At 47.3% G+C, this 19,317-nt stretch overlaps 1 protein-coding gene across 1 annotated transcript in view; it reads left to right on the top strand.

Moving 5' to 3' along the window:
- POFUT1 (protein O-fucosyltransferase 1) overlaps positions 1-19,317 on the top strand; it is a 92,299-nt gene that overhangs the window by 58,695 nt on the left and 14,287 nt on the right. Inside the window, exon 5 of the mRNA XM_063959085.1 lies at positions 17,785-17,977. Coding sequence (XP_063815155.1) covers positions 17,785-17,977 — 193 coding nt within the window. The remainder of the gene's footprint in view (positions 1-17,784; positions 17,978-19,317) is intronic.

Raw genomic sequence — 19,317 nt, 5'->3', positions numbered from 1 at the left:
TACGGAGCCCCCTCCTTTACCTCAGGAGAAGGCTTCCTTTAATAAGGAGAAGAAACCTAATGTAACTTTCCCTCCATCTCATGAACTGAACAGTCTCTTTGAGGGGGTCTGGACAAACCCTGAAAAGAAATTTCAGATTCCCAAAAGAATTCAGGCAGCTTATCCTTTTCCTGCAGAGGACAGGAAAAGGTGGGAGTCACCCCCCATTTTAGACAGTGCCCTGTCACGATTGACAAAAAAGGTGATTCTCCCTGCGCCTGGGACGGCTTCACTAAAGGAGCCGGCAGACCGCAAGTTAGAGACTACGTTGAAATCTATTTATGTGGCCAATGGGACACTACTCGGGCCTACCATTGCGTGGGTGAGTAGTGCTATTGAAAAGAAGGTAAAAAGTCCACAGCGTCTCCAGGATCACAGGAGCAGAACTCAACCTCTGCTTCTGCCAAATCTTCAGCATGACCCTGGGGCTCCCTTGCGGGAGTCCGCTCAGGTGGGGGCACGTCTGAAGCTCTTCAGTCAGATTTGGGTTCAATCTGGCCTGGACCCGTTGGGTCTTACAAATAGTGTCCCACGGGTACAAGCTGGAGTTTCAAGACATTCCCCCATGCCGATTTTCCAAATCTGCCTTACCAGCTTCTATCTCAGACAGGGAGGTGGTATCGGCAGCAATACAAAAATTGTGTCAGGATCAAGTGATTGTCCTGGTTCCCTTGTCGCAACAAGGAGAAGGGTTTTATTCAAGCCTTTTCGTAGTTCCGAAGCCGGATGGCTCGGTCAGACCGATTCTAAATCTGAAAACACTGAATCTCTACCTGCAAAGGTTCAAATTCAAGATGGAATCTCTGAGGGCAATGATTTCCAGTCTGGAGGGAAAATACTTCATGGTGTCAGTGGGCATAAAACATGCCTCCTTACATGTTCCTATCTATCCTCCACATTAAGCTTATCTGAGATTCGCAGTGCAGGATTGTCATTACCAATTTCAGACGTTGCCGTTCGGGCTATCCACGGCATCGAGGGTGTTTACCAAGGTGATGGCGGAGATGATGGTCCTCCTTTGACAGCAAGGAGTCAATATAATTCCTTACCTGGATGATCTCCTGATAAAAGCAAGGTCCAGGGAAAGGTTGGTGCAGAGCATTGCACTCTCCCTGACAGTACTTCAACAGCACGGTTGGGTCATAAATTTTCCAAAGTCACAGTTGGAACCGACGACAAGATTATCGTTTCTGGGGATGATACTGGACGCAGAAGTACAGAGGGTATTTCTTCCAGTGGAAAAGGCTCTGAAAATCCAGAGAATGGTCAAACAAATTCTGAAACCAACAAAAGTGTCGATTCATCAATGCATTCGTTTGTTGGGGAAAATGGTAGCGGCCTACGAGGCCCTACAGTTTGGCCGATTCCATGCCAGAGTATTCCAGTGGGACCTGTTGGACAAGTGGTCCGGATCCCATCTACACATGCATCAGAGGATAATCCTGTCATCCAAAGCCAGAATTTCGCTCCTGTGGTGGCTACACAGTTCTCACCTCCTAGAGGGACGCAGGTTCGGGATTCAGGACTGGGTCTTAGTAACCACGGATGCAAGTCTCCGAGGCTGGGGAGCAGTCACACAGGGGGAAAGCTTCCAAGGAAGATGGTCAAGTCAAGAAACCTGTCTTCACATAAACGTTCTGGAGTTGAGAGCCATTTACAACGGCCTTCTACAAGCGGTGCATCTTCTTCAAGATCAACCGATTCAGATCCAGTCAGACAATGTAACAGCAGTGGCGTACATAAACCGTCAAGGTGGAACGAAAAGCAGAGCGGCAATGGCAGAGGTGACAAAGATCCTCCTCTGGGTAGAAAGACCTGCAAGAGCTCTGTCGGCAATTTTCATTCCGGGAGTGGACAACTGGGAAGCAGACTTCCTCAGCAGACACGATCTCCACCCAGGAGAATGGGGCCTCCACCAAGAAGTCTTCGCAGAGGTGACAGGTCATTGGGGTGTTCCTCAAGTAGACATGATGGCATCTCGTCTCAACAAGAAGCTTCAGAGATATTGTTCCAGGTCGAGAGACCCACAAGCAATAGCAGTGGATGCACTAGTGACCCAGGGGGTATTTCGTCGGTGTACGTGTTCCCTCCACTTCCACTAATTCCAAAAGTTCTCAAGCTCATAAGAAGAACAGGGGTTCGGGTGATCCTCATTGTCCCAGACTGGCCAAGGAGGGCTTGGTATCCGGATCTTCAGGAATTACTCATAGAAGATCCTCGGCCTCTTCCTCTTCGAAAGGACCTGCTACGGCAGGGGCCGTGCGTTTATCAAGACTTACCGCCGCTACGTTTGACGGCATGGCTGTTGAGCGCCGAATCCTAGCCAGAAAGGGTATTCCCAAAGAAGTCATTCCCACTCTTATTCAGGCCAAGAAAGGAGTAATGTCTAGACATTACCACCGTCTCTGGAGAAAATATGTGTCTTGGTGTGAAACCAAGAAGGCTCCAACGGAAGAATTTCAGTTAGGACGTTTTCTCCATTTTCTTCAGGCGCGTGTGGATGCTGGCTTAAGATTGGGTTCAATCAAGGTCCAAATTTTGGCTTTGTCCGTTTTCTTTCAGAAACAATTGGCCTCCCTTCCGGAAGTTCAGACGTTCGTGAAGGGGGTTGTGCACATCCAACCTCCTTTTGTGCCTCCTATGGCACCATGGGATCTTAACGTGGTTTTGCAGTTCCTTCAATCAGATTGGTTTGAACCTCTCCAGGAGGTGGAGTTAAAGTTTCTCACTTGGAAAGTGGTCATGCTGTTGGCCTTGGCATCTGCTAGACTGGTGTCTGAGTTAGGGGCCTTGTCTCACAAGAGCCCTTACTTGATCTTACATGAAGATAGGGCTGAATTAAGAACTCGTCAGCAATTTCTTCAAAAGGTGGTTTCTTCTTTCCATGTAAACCAACCTATTGTGGTGCCAGTAGCTACTGACACCTTAGCTGCTTCAAAGTCTCTGGATATGGTCAGAGCGTCACGAGAACGGCTCGGATACGGAAAACAGAGGCACTGTTTGTCCTGTTTGTTCCCAACAAGATTGGGTGTCCTGCTTCTAAGCAGACGATTGCGCGCTTGATCAGAGGTACGATTCAGCACGCTCATTCCATGGCAGGATTGCCGATGCTGAATTCCGTGAATGCCCATTCTACAAGAAAGGTGGGCTCATCCTGGGCGGCTGCCCGCGGGGTCTCGGCATTACAGCTTTGCCGAGCAGCTACTTGGTCAGGGACAAACACGTTTGCTAAGTTTTACAAGTTTGACACCTTGGACGCTGATGAAGTTTGGTCAATCGGTTCTGCAGGGTCATCCGCAATCTCCCACTCGTACTGGAGCTTTGGTATAACTAAAGTGGACCCCAGCATCCTCTAGGACGTACAGGATGCTGGACACCCAAACCAGTGCGTACTTTACCTGCAGTAGTTCATTTTGTTATAGTTTTACACAGGTGTTGTGTTCAATTGTTTCAGCACGTTGCTGCAATGGTCATGCTCGTTGGCATGTGTTATGTTGTATGCCATGTTGTGCGGCATGGTGGAAGTGTGAGCTGGTGTGAATCTCACCATTAACTTAAAAGTAAATCCTTTTCTCGAATTGTCCGTCTCCCTGGGCACAGCTTCTATACTGAGGTCTGGAGGAGGGGCATAGAGGGAGGAGCCAGTTCACACTCTGAAAAAGTCTTAAAGTGCCCATGGCTCCTGCGGAACAGTCTATACCCCATGGTACTAAAGTGGACCCCAGCATCCTCTACAGACTAGGAGAAAAGGATTTACCGGTAGGTATAAAAATCCTGTTTTTTTTATTTTATTTTTTACAATTTGAGGAACAGACAGGCAACTTCTGCTCTGCCTGTCTGCATCGTTGGAGCTGCCGGTGGGGTCACCATCACAGCTGCATGAGGCTCGGCGCTGGGTCCCCAGGCTGCAGAGACGTTCGCTTTCTGGATAGGATGACCGCACTCCGCTGCTTGCGACGCTCATCGGGGTCACCTCCTCAGCCACACCACCACCGGACAGCACGACGGTAAGTATAAGCCTGGCCGGACGCTGCTGCCTGCGGCACGCATCGGGGCCACCTCCTCAGCCACGGTGGCCGCCATTTCAACAATCGGCAGCATTAAGCATAACCCTGACTTCTGTTAGCAGAAGCCAGGGCTTTTCAGTGTGGTAGGGATCCCTCCGTTAGCGGGCTATCCGCTAGCGCCATTACAGTTTAAAATAGGTGCCATAGCGGGGGAGGGGGTGGAGCTTATTCCCGGCTTGGGTTCTAAGTTCTCGGCGGCCCCGGTGTTTCACACACGAACGCTGTCCGCCATTTTGCAGCATACTCCAGCGGAGCTTTACACAGGACATGTGAGGCACCTGTTTTTAATATTTTAACACACTACCATCCCTCTTCTGTATTGGCCTCACACTTTTTCTTGTGGAATCGGTGGCTCAGTGGGCTAATGCCAGAGTCTATTAAAAACATTCAAGTCAAAGCACTTACGCAGAGGACTAGTATTTGTAGATACCCAGGTTTAATAACACAGAGAGATATTTAATAGTGTGTGTGTGTGTGTGTGTGTGTGTGTGTGTGTAGGGTCAGTCCTGATATAGCAGGAAAATGCTCCAAGGCTGCACAGGTGATTTTCTTAACTAGTGTGCTGCGAAATATCTGTACAGCCCTCACTGCAGTAAGTTCCTGTTGGGACTACTTTGCTTTTAGAGAAGCTTGTAGGTCTCCACAGCTTGGTAAGCCACAAACTGTCCTTATAACCCCTCCACAGCTTTCAAAAAGGGGGTTGCTAGGAATGGGAAGCTCAGTAGCCTAGTGGTTAAGTGTCCTATCCAACGTGTTAAGCAATGGTAAGGTCAGCGCACTTATGGGAGAGAAAGAATGTGAGAGAAAGGGTAAAGATGGAAAGGGATGGAGAACAAGGGATGAAAGAAATTGGGAGGAAAGTAATGTAACAATTTAATGTATAATGGTGTTCAAAAATGACCATAAGTGGTAATTTGAATGATATTTATTAGGGTGGTATGTTCCCACTGTCAGGTGTGTCATGCAGACCACCCTTTTCAGTGTACACTTCTGCTCAAAACTTCTAAAGTTAATAATAGGAGTAGTGGGTAAAGTATGTGCCTCTCCGTAAATCTGGCACAATGTCTTTGTGTCAGTGTTACGTCCTTAAGGAGTCCTAATGTTCAGAGGTCCCTTGCGGGATGAATGTCAGGTATGCCCAGGGGTGCACCTTTACCATAGGTATGGTATCACCTATGTGGCTCTGAAGCTAGGTTTGTGTAACGAGCGAAGTGACATCTCTCTATACAGTCATAGAACACACACAAGGCACTGAGAGTATTAAACATTTTCTCTCACGGGACGACACACTTCAACAAATACAAACAGATTTCATTATAAAGGCCATCATATTCATATTGGAACATAACTACACCTGGTTTGATAACGACTACTACAAACAACTGACAGGGACAGCCATGGGGACCAGGTTCGCCCCGAGCTATGCAAACCTGTTCATGAGCAAGTGGGAGGAAGATAACATCTGGCAGGGGCATGGCTTCGGGGCGCACCTGGTCCCCTGGCGACGGTACATCGATGACATAATATTCGTCTGGAAAGGGACCGAGCACGACCTACAGGCATTCATTGCATATATTAATGACAATGACTGTAATCTACACTTCACAACACAATACAGTAAGGATAAAGTAGAATTTCTTGACCTGGACATACACATTCTTAACAGCAAGATAGAAGCACGGACATACCACAAAAAAGTAGACGTTAATAGCTATATCTTATCAACCAGTAGCCACCATCCCAACTGGTTGAAAAGCATCCCTACTGGTCAATTCACCAGATTAAGGAGGAACTGCACACAGCTGGAGTACTACAGAGAACAAGGACAGGATCTGACACAGAAATTCCTGGACAAAAAGTATGACAAACAGATTGTGGATAAGGCATACAAGAAATTGGAAGACACTGATAGACAACAGCTACTCAAATATAAAGCGAAAAACACCACACAACAGGGTAAAGACTTATACTTTGTAACACAGTACAAAACCGCAGCCGGAAAAATAAAACAAAGCATACAGAAGCACTGGGCAATACTGATGCAGGATGAAACATTAGCCAAGATCCTACCCTCACAACCCAAAATAGTATACAGAAAAGCTCCGGACTTGAGATTAAAATTGGTACACAACCACATACCACCACCCAAAACTCAGCAGACTAAAATAGATGGTATCACAAAGAGACAGGGCTTTCATCATTGCGGCACATGTATAGGGTGCAGGACGACTAATGTAAGATCAACCAAAAGCATAACAGATTTCTCATCTACAAATACAGGACAGACATACAAAGTCAGAAGAAATATCATGTAACACAAAGGGAGTCATTTATCTCATCACATGCCCGTGCGGACTCCAATATGTTGGACGCACAATCAGGACATTAAAAGTCCGAATATCGGAGCATATACAAAACATCAAAAAGGGTCACGATAAACATAGTGTGTCTCAACACTTTAGAGACAAACACACACAGGATCCGACACAATTGAAATTTATGGCCATACAACAGGTGACGAACAACTGGCGGGGAGGTGACTTCATAAAAAGAATTAACAGGGAAGAACTCAGATGGATTTTTACCCTCAAAACCCTCACACCAAGGGGGCTCAACATAGAGTACAACATTTCTTCAGTACTATAGTGAACACTCACCATCTGACAAATAATCACCGTACGGATTAGGATAACTTAACACGGTATGATGAACCCATACGTCGGGTTATGTGACTATAAATGTAGGGGTATGGCAAGACGTCTAGGGACTTAGATTAATTCATTAGTAAACACATGGTCATTACCATTACATTAGTCCTACACTTAGGCAATCCACTCATCCATAGAAAGCCATAAACAATTAGGGGCAGTGTAACACCACTTTAAATCAAAAATACAACCGCTTCCTGAGCTCTTACTACTAATATACATTAAAGTACACACTCTGATCATTAATATATTCCTCATTATATTTATTTTTAATTTTATATTTATTTATTTTTATATATATTTATTTTTATTTTCATTTTTATTCATTTTTATTTTTTTTATATTTATTTTTATTTCTAATTCTATTTATTTTAATTCTATAATTATTGTTTATCTCTCACTCATCATTTACTATCTTTCCTTTCACATCTTTTTCATCCTGTCATGCAATTGCATACATCGATATCCCACGTCACAGACAATTACCTAACATCATCACATACTATCCAAACCAATCATGTTATCCCCCCCCCCACCCCACCATGTTTATTTTATCCCCTCCACCTACGTAATTATCATAACCTTTCAATCTATACAATATATGCACTGACAGTTCTATCATACATTATCCCTCATCTCTTTTCACACAATTATTACCCATTATCAGTAACCAATCAGTGGTAATAGACATCCCAAATTAGGGACAAACAGTACGTCTCTTCCTATCAATATTAGAGAAAGCCGATTATCTAATACTGGCCATTAACATAAAGGGGCGTGCACACACATTGGGAACCAATCATTGCCATGTAACAAGCATATAATGATCTAAGGACTCAAGACTTGTAATCCTAGAAAAAGGCAGATTGCTGAAACGCGTTGGAGGACTTGTCTCACTATACACTACACTTTACAGACACCTCTTCCCGGCTGGAGAGAGGGATCCCCGAGCAACAGGGGCTAATCGAACACTCCCGCTCACGTGACACATCACGTGAGCGGCAAAGCAGGAAGTCACAGACGGGACCCGAAGGAGTAAGGAGGAAAGCGGCGGCCGCTGACTGACCACGGGGACCGAGACGGCCTGGACATCAAAGGACACCGGAGGACTCGGGAACGGAAGCTGAGCCGGCACAGGCGCGAGGAACGCACCCCCGGCGGTAAGTGTAAGAACTAAGCCCGTACCCCTGGTTCCTCATTTGGTGCACACAGGGAGGTCTGACAGGCGGGACGCCGCAAACTGTCACACACCCCACCACAACTGACACAAACTTAGCTTCAGAGCCACATAGGTGATACCATACCTATGGTAAAGGTGCACCCCTGGCATACCTGACATTCATCCCGCAAGGGACCTCTGAACATTAGGACTCCTTAAGGACGTAACACTGACACAAAGACATTGTGCCAGATTTACGGAGAGGCACATACTTTACCCACTACTCCTATTATTAACTTTAGAAGTTTTGAGCAGAAGTGTACCATTCAGGAGGGTACACTGAAAAGGGTGGTCTGCATGACACACCTGACAGTGGGAACATACCACCCTAATAAATATCATTCAAATTACCACTTATGGTCATTTTTGAACACCATTATACATTAAATTGTTACATTACTTTCCTCCCAATTTCTTTCATCCCTTGTTCTCCATCCCTTTCCATCTTTACCCTTTATCTCACATTCCTTCTCTCCCATAAGTGCGCTGACCTTGCCATTGCTTAACACTAATACGGAGGTAGGACACCTCTAGGCCTAGCAGCACTAACTCCCCATCCCAGTGAGCGCAGTCTCTCTCCAATTATCTACGAGTCCTATCCAACGTGACTGTGTGGGACATTAGACAGTGAAACGTGCCTGTCACTGCGCGATGTAGGGCAGGGATTACATGTGACTGCTCTCCTGTACCCCCCCTCCTTCTGTCTGTTTTTTCTACCCCAATGCAGCACGAAAGTTTTTCACATGTCAGAAATGTTATGAGAAGTTCACTCAGGTCAGAGAATTCCCTGTTATGTGAGCATTGTGGGGCTTAGCCATGCGCTCAGCCCTCATCGCACCTGCAGAACGCTCCTAGTTGGACGGCTCAGCCTACGCAGGTAATGTCGCTGTTAACCAGAGACCCCGTCTGTAATTTCTCCTCCCCAGGTTTCAAGAAAAGAGGTTGCTAACCTCAACGTTACACGACTCTGCTGATAAGATGCCTCTATTGGAGGAGGCGATAGCTGTCCAGGATACCGATGACTATCTGGTTTATGAGGAATCTGAACCAATGTCTCCGGGTATCGAGGCGCTTATTGTAGCGTTCGTCTGGTGCTAAAGGTGGAAGAGTCGGAACTGGACACTTCACGTTCCTCGGGGTTCGGCACCAATAAAAATACGGACAGCAACTTTTCCAGTTTCTGATGAGCTGGATGTGTTCCTGACGGCGGCCTGGACACATCCGGATGCAAAATTTCAGGTATCAAACAGTTTTTGTCTTCCTATGCTCTCCCCGCAGATAGCAGGAAGCAATATTGGACCCCTCCAATTGTAGATCCCTCGGTGTCTCGCCTGTCCAAGAAGACGGCTTTGCCGGTTTATGGAGCAACCTCGCTGACGGAGCCGTCTGATAGAAATTTGCGACAGCGGGGGTTCTACTTTGCCGGCGCAGGTAGGTGGTTGGGTCAACAAGGCTATGGTAGCCCGGGCGGAACAGTTGTCCTCGGGCTTACAGGACGGTTTGCATCAGGTTCACATGATACCTTTGGCAGATCGTATTGGCGAATCTGCTTTATATCTTTGTGAGGCCTCCAAGGACGTCTGTTTCCTCGGAGCCAGAATTTCCGCTTTGGCTTTCTTGGCCAGTGGAGCTCTCTGGCTGTGACAGTGGCAGGTGGAGACTGAATCCTAGAGGGCAGCAGAGGCGTTGCCTTTTACGGGCCTGTTAGAAATCTTAACTCCTGGATTTCTCAAACTGCTGGGGGTAAGTCCGCTTATCTTCCCACTGCTGCTCCAGCTCTTCGACGGTCCTATACCGGTCCGTCCTTTCGTGCCCCTTCCAGGTTTCGAGGCCATGCCAGGGGAGATCTCGAGGTAGAGGCCGAGGTAGAGGTTCAACAACCTCGACCCAACCTGATGGTAAGTCCTCCACCACACCCACCGCATGATGGGCCTCCCACCCACCTGGGGTATCACAGGGTGGGAGCTTGTCTGTGGGATTTCAGGGAGGCCTGGGTACAATCCTGTCCGGATGCTTGGGTCAGGGATTTCATCACTTGCGGTTACATGCTCGATTTTGGAATCCAACCTCCTCAGTGTTTCTTCACCTCGGGTTTGCCGGTTTCCGACGACAGGAGGGTCGTCCTGCAGGCGGCGTTCCAGACGCTTCTATCCGCAGGGGTGCTGATCCCTGTTCCCTCACAACATCGGAAAAAGGGCTATTACGCATGGCTTTTTCTCGCGCCGAAGCCAGATGGCTCGGCCAGGCCTATTCTGCACTTAAAGGTTCTCATTCCATTTTTGAGGAGTCCCTTCGGTCTGTTATTGCCAGTTTGGAGCAAAACAAGTTTATGACGTCCTTGGGCATCAAAGATGCCTACTTAGATGTTCCCATTTGACCTCCTCATCAGGCTTTTCTCAGGTTGGTGATACCGGATGCTCATTTCCATTTTCAGGCCCTTCCGTTTGGTCTCTCTCTTCTGCTCCCAGAGTGTTGTCAGCGGTCATGGCAGTCAGGATGGCCCTGCTTCAAAGGCGGGGAGTGACGATTGTTCCTTATCTGGATACTCTACTGCTGTAGACCCACTCTGCAGGCCTGTTGCTTTAGAATATCCGGATAACCCAGGATCTTCTGATTCGGCACGGGTGGATCCTGAACTTCCCGAAGTCTCACTTATGCCCCTCGCACATTCTTGGGGATGATTCTCTTTTTTTTTTTTTTTTTTTTCTTCCTCAGGACAAGAGCCTCTCTCTTCAGACACGTGCAGCGTCTGGGCAGAGGACAACGTCCTGGCTTTGTCGGCAATCTTCGTTCCAGGGGTGGACAATTGGGAATCCGATTATCTCAGCCGCCAGGTCATTTACCCGGGGGAGTGGACACTCTATCCCCAGGTGTTTCGTCTCCCGATGGTGGAGACCTCAGATCGACCTTGTGGCGTTCCACCTGACTCTTCAACTGCCTCTTTAATAATCTCGGACGGGAGTCCTGGCAGCAGTAGCCGTGGATGCCCTCATGGCTCCTTGGAACTTCTGGTTCATTTATCTTTCCTTCTTTCCCGTTGCTACTTCTGGTTCTGCACCATATAAAGAGAGTATACGCGCTAGTCCTCCTGGTGGCTCCAGATTGGCCACGCAGGACTGGGTACTCCGCCCTACACCTGTTGTCAGTTGAGGAGCCTTGGCTCCTGCCTCTACGGGACGATCTGCTTCAACAGGGTCCTTTTCTTCAGCCTTACGCAGGCTTCGTTTGACGTCATGGCTGTTAAGAAAGCTATCTGAGAAGGAAGGGGTTTCCTCGTACGGTTATACCTACTATGCTCCGAGCTCAGTCACATCTTCTCACTATGTGGCATGGTGTGACGACGAGAGTTTTCCCCTTCAGTTTTTCATTTAGCCACCTTTCTTCATTTTCTCCAGGTGGTTTTCTCGGCAGGGCTTCGACTAGGTTCACTTGAGGTTCAGGTCACTGCTCTTTCAGTTTTTCTTCCAAAGGAAATTGGCCTTGCTGCCGGAAGTTAAGACCTTTTTTTGCTGGGAGTTCTCTGAATGCAGCCTCTCTTTCGTCCTCCCAGGACACCATGGGACCTCAACCTAGTCCTCGTTTTTCTGCAGTCTCCGCTATTTGAACCTCTGGAATCGGTGGAGACGAAATATCTCACCTGGAAGGTGGTCTTTTCTCCTGGCTTCAGCCAGACGGGTGCCAAAACTTGGGGCGCTCTCTCTTTCTCTCTCCCTCTTGTCGGCCTCCTTAGCTGATATTCCATGAGGTTATGGCTGAGCTACTCCAACGTTTCTACCGAAGGTGGTGTCTGCTTTTCACATAAATCAGCCGCTTGTGGTTCCAGCCCCCTTGGCGGATTCACCGAATTCGAGATCTTTGGATGTTGTCAGGGCGCTCCGACTCTCGGTGGAGAGGACTTCGGCTATTCAGAAGTCTGTTTTCCTATTTGTTCTGTACGATGCTTCCGTCCTGGATAGCCGGTTTCCAAGCAGACGTTGGCACCTTGGCTACGTCTGACCATTAGACAGGCTTATGTGTCGGTTTTCTCGAGAGCCTCCATCTTCCATTTCGGCGCACTCTACGCGCTCTGTGGGACCTTCGTGGGCGGCCACCAGCGGGGTTTCCATGTCTACTTTATATCGCGCTGCCATTTGGTCGGGCCGACATACGTTTGTCAAGTTTTACAGGTTTGACACTTTTGTGGCCTCTGCGTCACAGTTTGGCCGGCAGTTTTGCAGGACTCTCAGCTCTCTCCCTCCCGTCTTGGGCGCTCTCTGATTCTACAGGGGCCACTGGACGTCCACCCTGCGCTGTTTTCCTCCACTTATTTGTTTGCATGTCACTGTGTGACTGCTCGTTTTGTTCATGCTACCCTTTCACTGTGTTTCCAGGTTTCCTTGGTGTTCTTCTGTTTTAAAGCGCTTAGCGAACCTCCTCTACTTTAACGTTGGTCTGTTCTATCTCTCCTCGGGCACAGTTTTAACTAGAGATGTGCACCGGAAATTTTTCTGGTTTTGTGTTTTGGATTCGGTTCCGCGGCCGTGTTTTGGATTCGGACGCGTTTTGGCAAAACCTCCCTGAAAATTTTTTGTCGGATTCGGGTGTGTTTTGGATTCGGGTGTTTTTTTACAAAAAACCCTCAAAAACAGCTTAAATCATAGAATTTGGGGGTCATTTTGATCCCATAGTATTATTAACCTCAATAACCATAATTTACACTCATTTTCAGTCTATTCTGAACACCTCACACCTCACAATATTATTTTTAGTCCTAAAATTTGCACCGAATTCGCTGGATGGCTAAGCTAAGCGACCCAAGTGGCCGACACAAACACCTGGCCCATCTAGGAGTGGCACTGCAGTGTCCGGCAGGATGGCACATCAAAAAATAGTCCCCAAACAACACATGATGCAAAGAAAAAAAGAGGCGCACCAAGGTCGCTGTGTGACTAAGCTAAGCGACACAAGTGGCCGACACAAACACCTGGCCCATCTAGGAGTGGCACTGCAGTGTCAGACAGGATGACACTTAAAAAAAAAAAAAATAGTCCCCAAACAGCACATGATGCAAAGAAAAATGAAAGAAAAAAGAGGTGCAAGATGGAATTGTCCTTGGGCCCTCCCACCCACCCTTAAGTTGTATAAACAGGACATGCACACTTTAACGAACCCATCATTTCAGCGACAGGGTCTGCCACACGACTGTGACTGAAATGACTGGTTGGTTTGGGCCCCCACCAAAAAAGAAGCAATCAATCTCTCCTTGCACAAACTGGCTCTACAGAGGCAAGATGTCCACCTCATCATCATCCTCCGATTCTTCCCCCCTTTCACTGTGTACATCCCCCTCCTCACAGATTATTAATTCGTCCCCACTGGAATCCACCATCTCGGATCCCTGTGTACTTTCTGGAGGCAATTGCTGGTGAATGTCTCCACGGAGGAATTGATTATAATTAATTTTGATGAACATCATCTTCTCCACATTTTCTGGAAGTAACCTCGTACGCCGATTGCTGACAAGGTGAGCGGCTGCACTAAACACTTTCGGAGTACACACTGGAGGGAGGGCAACTTAGGTAGAATAAAGCCAGTTTGTGCAAGGGCCTCCAAATTGCCTCTTTTTCCTGCCAGTATACGTACGGACTGTCTGACGTGCCTACTTGGATGCGGTCACTCATATAATCCTCCACCATTCTTTCAATGGTGACAGAATCATATGCAGTGACAGTAGACGACATGTCCGTAATCGTTGGCAGGTCCTTCAGTCCGGACCAGATGTCAGCACTCGCTCCAGACTGCTCTGCATCACCGCCAGCGGGTGGGCTCGGAATTCTTAGCCTTTTCCTCGCACCCCCAGTTGCGGGAGAATGTGAAGGAGGATGCATCGGAGGAATCCCAGGCAGGAGAGGACTCGTCAGACTTGCCAGTGACATGGCCTGCAGGACTATTGGCTTTCCTGTGTAAGGTGGAAATTGACACTGAGGGAGTTGGTGGTGTGGTTTGCAGGAGCTTGGCTTCAAGAGGAAGGGATTTAGTGGTCAGTGGACTGCTTCCGCTGTCATCCAAAGTTTTTGAACTTGTCACTGACTTCTGATGAATGCGGTCCAGGTGACGTATAAGGGAGGATGTTCCTAGGTGGTTAACGTACTTACCCCTACTTATTACAGCTTGACAAAGGCAACACATGGCTTGACACCTGTTGTCCGCATTTGTGTTGAAATAATTCCACACCGAAGAGGTGATTTTTTTTTGTATTTTGACCAGGCATGTCAATGGCCATATTCGTCCCACGGACAACGGGTGTCTCCCCGGGTGCCTGACTTATACAAACCACCTCACCATCAGAATCCTCCTTGTCAATTTCCTCCCCAGCGCCAGCAACACCCATATATTCATCCTGGTGTACTTCAATAGTGACATCTTCAATTTGACTATCAGGAACTGGACTGCAGGTGCTCCTTCCAGCACTTGCAGGGGGCGTGCAAATGGTGGAAGGCGCAAGCTCTTCCCGTCCAGTGTTGGGAAGGTCAGGCATCGCAACTGACACAATTGGACTCTCCTTGGGGATTTGTGATTTAGAAGAACGCACAGTTCTTTGCTGTGCTTTTGCCAGCTTGTCTTTTAATTTTTCTAGCGAGAGGATGAGTGTTTCCATCCTCATGTGAATCTGAACCACTAGCCATGAACATAGGCCAGGGCCTCAGCCGTTCCTTGCCACTCCGTGTCGTAACTGGCATATTGGCAAGTTTACGCTTCTCATCAGACGCTTTCAATTTTGATTTTTGGGTCATTTTACTGAACTTTTGTTTTTTGGATTTTACATGCTCTCTACTATGACATTGGGCATCGGCCTTGGCAGACGACGTTGATGGCATTTCATCGTCTCGGCCATGACTAGTGGCAGCAGCTTCAGCACGAGGTGGAAGTGGATCTTGATCTTTCCCTATTTTAACCTCCACATTTTTGTTCTCCATTTTTTAATGTGTGGAATTATATGCCAGTATCAATAGCAATGGCCTACTACTATATATACTGCGCACAACTGAAATGCACCACAGGTATGGATGGATAGTATACTTGACGACACAGAGGTAGGTAGAGCAGTGGCCTTCCGTACCGTACTGCTATATATACTGGTGGTCACTGTCAGCAAACTGCAAAACTAAAATGCACCACAGGTATAGAATCTAGATGGATAGTATACTTGACGACACAGAGGTAGGTAGAGCAGTGGCCTTCCGTACCGTACTGCTATATATACTGGTGGTCACTGTCAGCAAAACTCTGCACTGTACTCCTCCTATATAATACTGCTGGTCCCCAGTCCCCACAATAAAGCAGTGTGAGCACAGATATATGCAGCACACTGAACACAGATATGGAGCGTTTTTCAGGCAGACAACGTATAATACTGGTGGTCACTGGTCAGCAAAACTCTGCACTGTACTCCTCCTATATAATACTGCTGGTCCCCAGTCCCCACAATAAAGCAGTGTGAGCACAGATATATTCAGCACACTGAGCACAGATATGGAGCGTTTTTCAGGCAGACAACGTATAATGCTGGTGGTCACTGGTCAGCAAAACTCTGCACTGTACTCCTCCTATATAATACAGCTGCTCCCCAGTCCCCACAATTAAGCAATAAGCACAAATATTTGCAGTAACATTAATAAACGGAGAGGACGCCAGCCACGTCCTCTCCCTAACATTTCCAATGCACGAGTGAAAATGACGGCGACGCGCGGCTCCTTATATAGAATCCGAATCTCGCGAGAATCCGACAGCGGGATGATGACTTTCGGGCGCGCTCGGATTAACCGAGCCATATACGGGAGAATCCGAGTATGCCTCGGACCCGTGTAAAATGGGTTTAGTTCGGGGGGGGTTCGGGTTCCGAGGAACCGAACCCGCTCATCACTAGTTTTAACTAGACTGGCTTGGAGGGGGGACATAGTAGGGGAGGAGCTAGTCACATGGTTATAAATTTAAAGTGCCAGCTCCCAGTTACTGCCTACTATATCCCACTGTTACTGCACTCCAGTGGCCCCTGTGGAATCGGAGAAAGGGATTTATCGGTAAATACCAAAATCCTGATTTATTGAGAGATAAACATAGTACAAAAAGAGAAAAAGCACAGGCACGGATGGAGTTTCAGTAACCTGATAATAGTCCACAATGAGTAGAAATACAGCACAAGACAAAACATTTAACCAATCCCCAGAGAGGCATCTCAGGTGTTCCAATTATTCCGACATATAGCACAAGCATATGATGCAGGAGATCTATATCGTAGAACCACTAGCAAGAAGTACAGTAAATAAGAGTCATTAGAAAGGGGGCGCACCTCTTTCCAGAAGCTTGTCTAGTTTTTTCATGCCCACTGGAGTCCTGCATTTAAAAATGTTAGTAAACTTGCCTGTCAGGTTTATTTGGGCTGCAGTCTTGCAGTTTTTGTACTTAACGTCTATACTAGTTGCCTGTCTGCCTGGCTTCGTTTGGATCTGTTAGGTGTACATAATTTTTTTTTTGTCTTTCATTAATTGCAGGCTGTGATGCGACTGAAAATGTCTAGATCAGCCTTAATGAAGTAAATGGGGACTGAGTTATGGAGTAATTACTTCATTGTTCAGCAAGGGTTGCTATTTTAATTTGTGCTCTCCCCCTGGGTAGTGCATTTGCACCACTGAGTCCACAGCCCTGTACTCTCTCTCTGCCCCTTTGAACTACTGAAGCATAGTATGAATAATGAGGGTAGCGTTGGGGGGTCATAATGGCACCCCTGATTTCAGATCTGCCCCTTTTGGGGTTGATTAGGACAAAATTCTGAATTACATTTTCAGGTATTTGTGCTGGAAACCTTTTGTAAGCCAAAACTAAGGGGGTAATTCAGATCTGATCATAGATGTGCTAAATTTAGCTCATCTCCAACCATTTACTCTGACATGCGGGGGGACGCCCAGCACAGGGCCAGTCCGCCCCACATGTCAGGCCCTCCCCCGCACAAGAAGCTCCATGCCAGCCCAGCTCCTGTGTGCTGGCAGGCCACTTCCCGCAGCCGCCGCGGCCCACCCCCCAATGGTCCAGACACTCCTGCTTTGTCTGGACCGTGCCCCGCCAATGGCATTCTAACGTTGAAACAACCCTCCCGCCTCATGACCACCTTTGCCTGTCAATCAGGCAGAGGCGATCGCAGCCCTGAGATGCTGTTAGCATCTCACTGGGCTCCGACTCCACATAGGGATTCGGACTGCGATTCGCTGCCACTGCAGCGATCCAGTCTGAATTAGTCCCTAAGTTAATATCTCATTGGGCCTAAGAGATAATGAGGACTCTGTGAAAACACTTTATTTTATTTTATTTTTTCATTCCAATAAATCTGTTATCAGTCAGTAGTGACATCCAGTGTACATATCAACAGAAACTGTTATGATATTTTACATCTAGCCCTGTTTCCTTGTACAAATATACTTAACTAGTATGCGGTAACTTGCCTAGGCGTGATATACTCCATAGTCATTTGTGCTTTCTCTCGGTTACTGTTTAGCACTCCTTTGGTAGTGCATGTAGTGATAAGCCACTCGCAGGCAAGGTTGGCTAATTGTGCACATGCAGATGAGGCAGGGCAGTGTAATTGTTGTCTTAGGAGAACCTCAGAGCAGCGTTGGCAGATGCTGTGATGCTGCTGTTTGAAGCACACAGGGAACTAATGATGTACCAATTAACTCTTGCAATCATAGTAGTCCTTTGTTTTCTGTTATTTTATTAGATATCCCCCCTCGCAGCACCCAGTACTTGCACTCCCAGGGGCACCTGCCCAATTTCCAGTGTTAGAAGAGCACCGAGGCTTGCAGAAGTATATGGTTTGGTCTGAAAAGATAGCTCAAGAGGGAGAGAAGCAAATCAGATCACTGCTTGTCAGACCCTATGTGGGCATTCATCTGAGGATCGGCTCTGATTGGGTAAGGATTTATGTCAGATTAACTCTTTCATTAGGGTGACTTTCCCATTCAGCATTACTGAATGCATATGTAATGAAGAGATGGTACATAAAAAAAGAAGAAAAAAAAAGACCTAAATGATGTGGTGCTTTCCTTACACACTTATGGAAATTCCAGCTGTTTTAGCACCCATGGTAATAATGTTGCTAAGTGACCTGTGAAGCCTGCTGTGCCAGAGAGGGCCTGTTATTGTAACCGTCTATTCAAGTCCATGAGCCTAAAATACAAGTCAGACCCCTTCATACGTCTCATTTTTCTCTGTCACCATGCAAACTAAAGGTGTGTGCACACGGTGAGATAAATCTGTAAGATTTTGACTATATAGTCAAAATCTTAAGGAAAGTTAGTGCAGACCTCAAGGTGTTAAGGGGGGTACTCACGGGAGAGATGTGTGCTGAGCGATCTTAACACAGACCGCTCAGCACACATCTCTCACCCCGCTCAGCACAGCGCGATGTGCTGAGCGAGGGGGAAAGCCGACGGGGGGCCGCTCACTTCACACAACGGTGAAGTGAGCGACCCGCTAGATTGAGCCTGCATGCAGGCTCAATCTAGCACCGGCGATAGCGATGTGCGGGGCCGCGCATCGCTATCGCTGGGGGGCATACACACGGCAGATCCGTGCTTAAAATCTAAGCAATCTAGCAAGATTGCTTAGATTTTAAGCACGGATCTCTCCGTGTGTACCCCCCTTTAGGCAGCTTGTGATACAGATTTGATCCCGATGCGCGCTCCCGTGAGGTCGATAAGGCTAGATAGACTGTGCAGGCAAGTCAATCTTGACTATCTATTATACTATCTAGTACATAGTATAATCAAAATTGGCACTTAGTCAAAATCACACACAGACAAAATCTCAAGCACAAATAGTCAAAATCTGTACTATCTGTGCTATGTGAGCTCTGGGGGAGTTCATGGGACATTGCATAGTCAAAATCAGCCATCCGTGTGTAAGGGATCTGGTCTCTAGGTCGACCACTATTGGTCCGACAGTAACTAGGTCGACAGGGTTTCTAGGTCGACAGGTCAAAATGAGTTTCTCATACGTCCTAGAGGATGCTGGGGACATCAAGACCATGGGGTATAGACTGGATCCGCAGGAGACATGGGCACTCTAAAGACTTTTCATTGGGTGTGAACTGGCTCCTCCCTCTATGCCCCTCCTCCAGACCTCAGTTTTAGAAATGTGCCCAGGTCGACTGGATGCACTCTGAGGAGCTCTACTGAGTTTCTCTGAAAAGACTTATGTTAGGTTTTTTATTTTCAGGGAGATCTGCTGGCATCAGACTCCCTGCTTCGTG

This window comes from Pseudophryne corroboree, chromosome 3 (genome assembly GCF_028390025.1).
Source record: "Pseudophryne corroboree isolate aPseCor3 chromosome 3, aPseCor3.hap2, whole genome shotgun sequence".
NCBI classification, from domain to species: Eukaryota; Metazoa; Chordata; class Amphibia; order Anura; family Myobatrachidae; genus Pseudophryne; species Pseudophryne corroboree.
The sequence above is the reverse complement of the archived record's forward strand: the minus strand, read 5'-3'. Positions and strand labels throughout refer to the sequence as shown.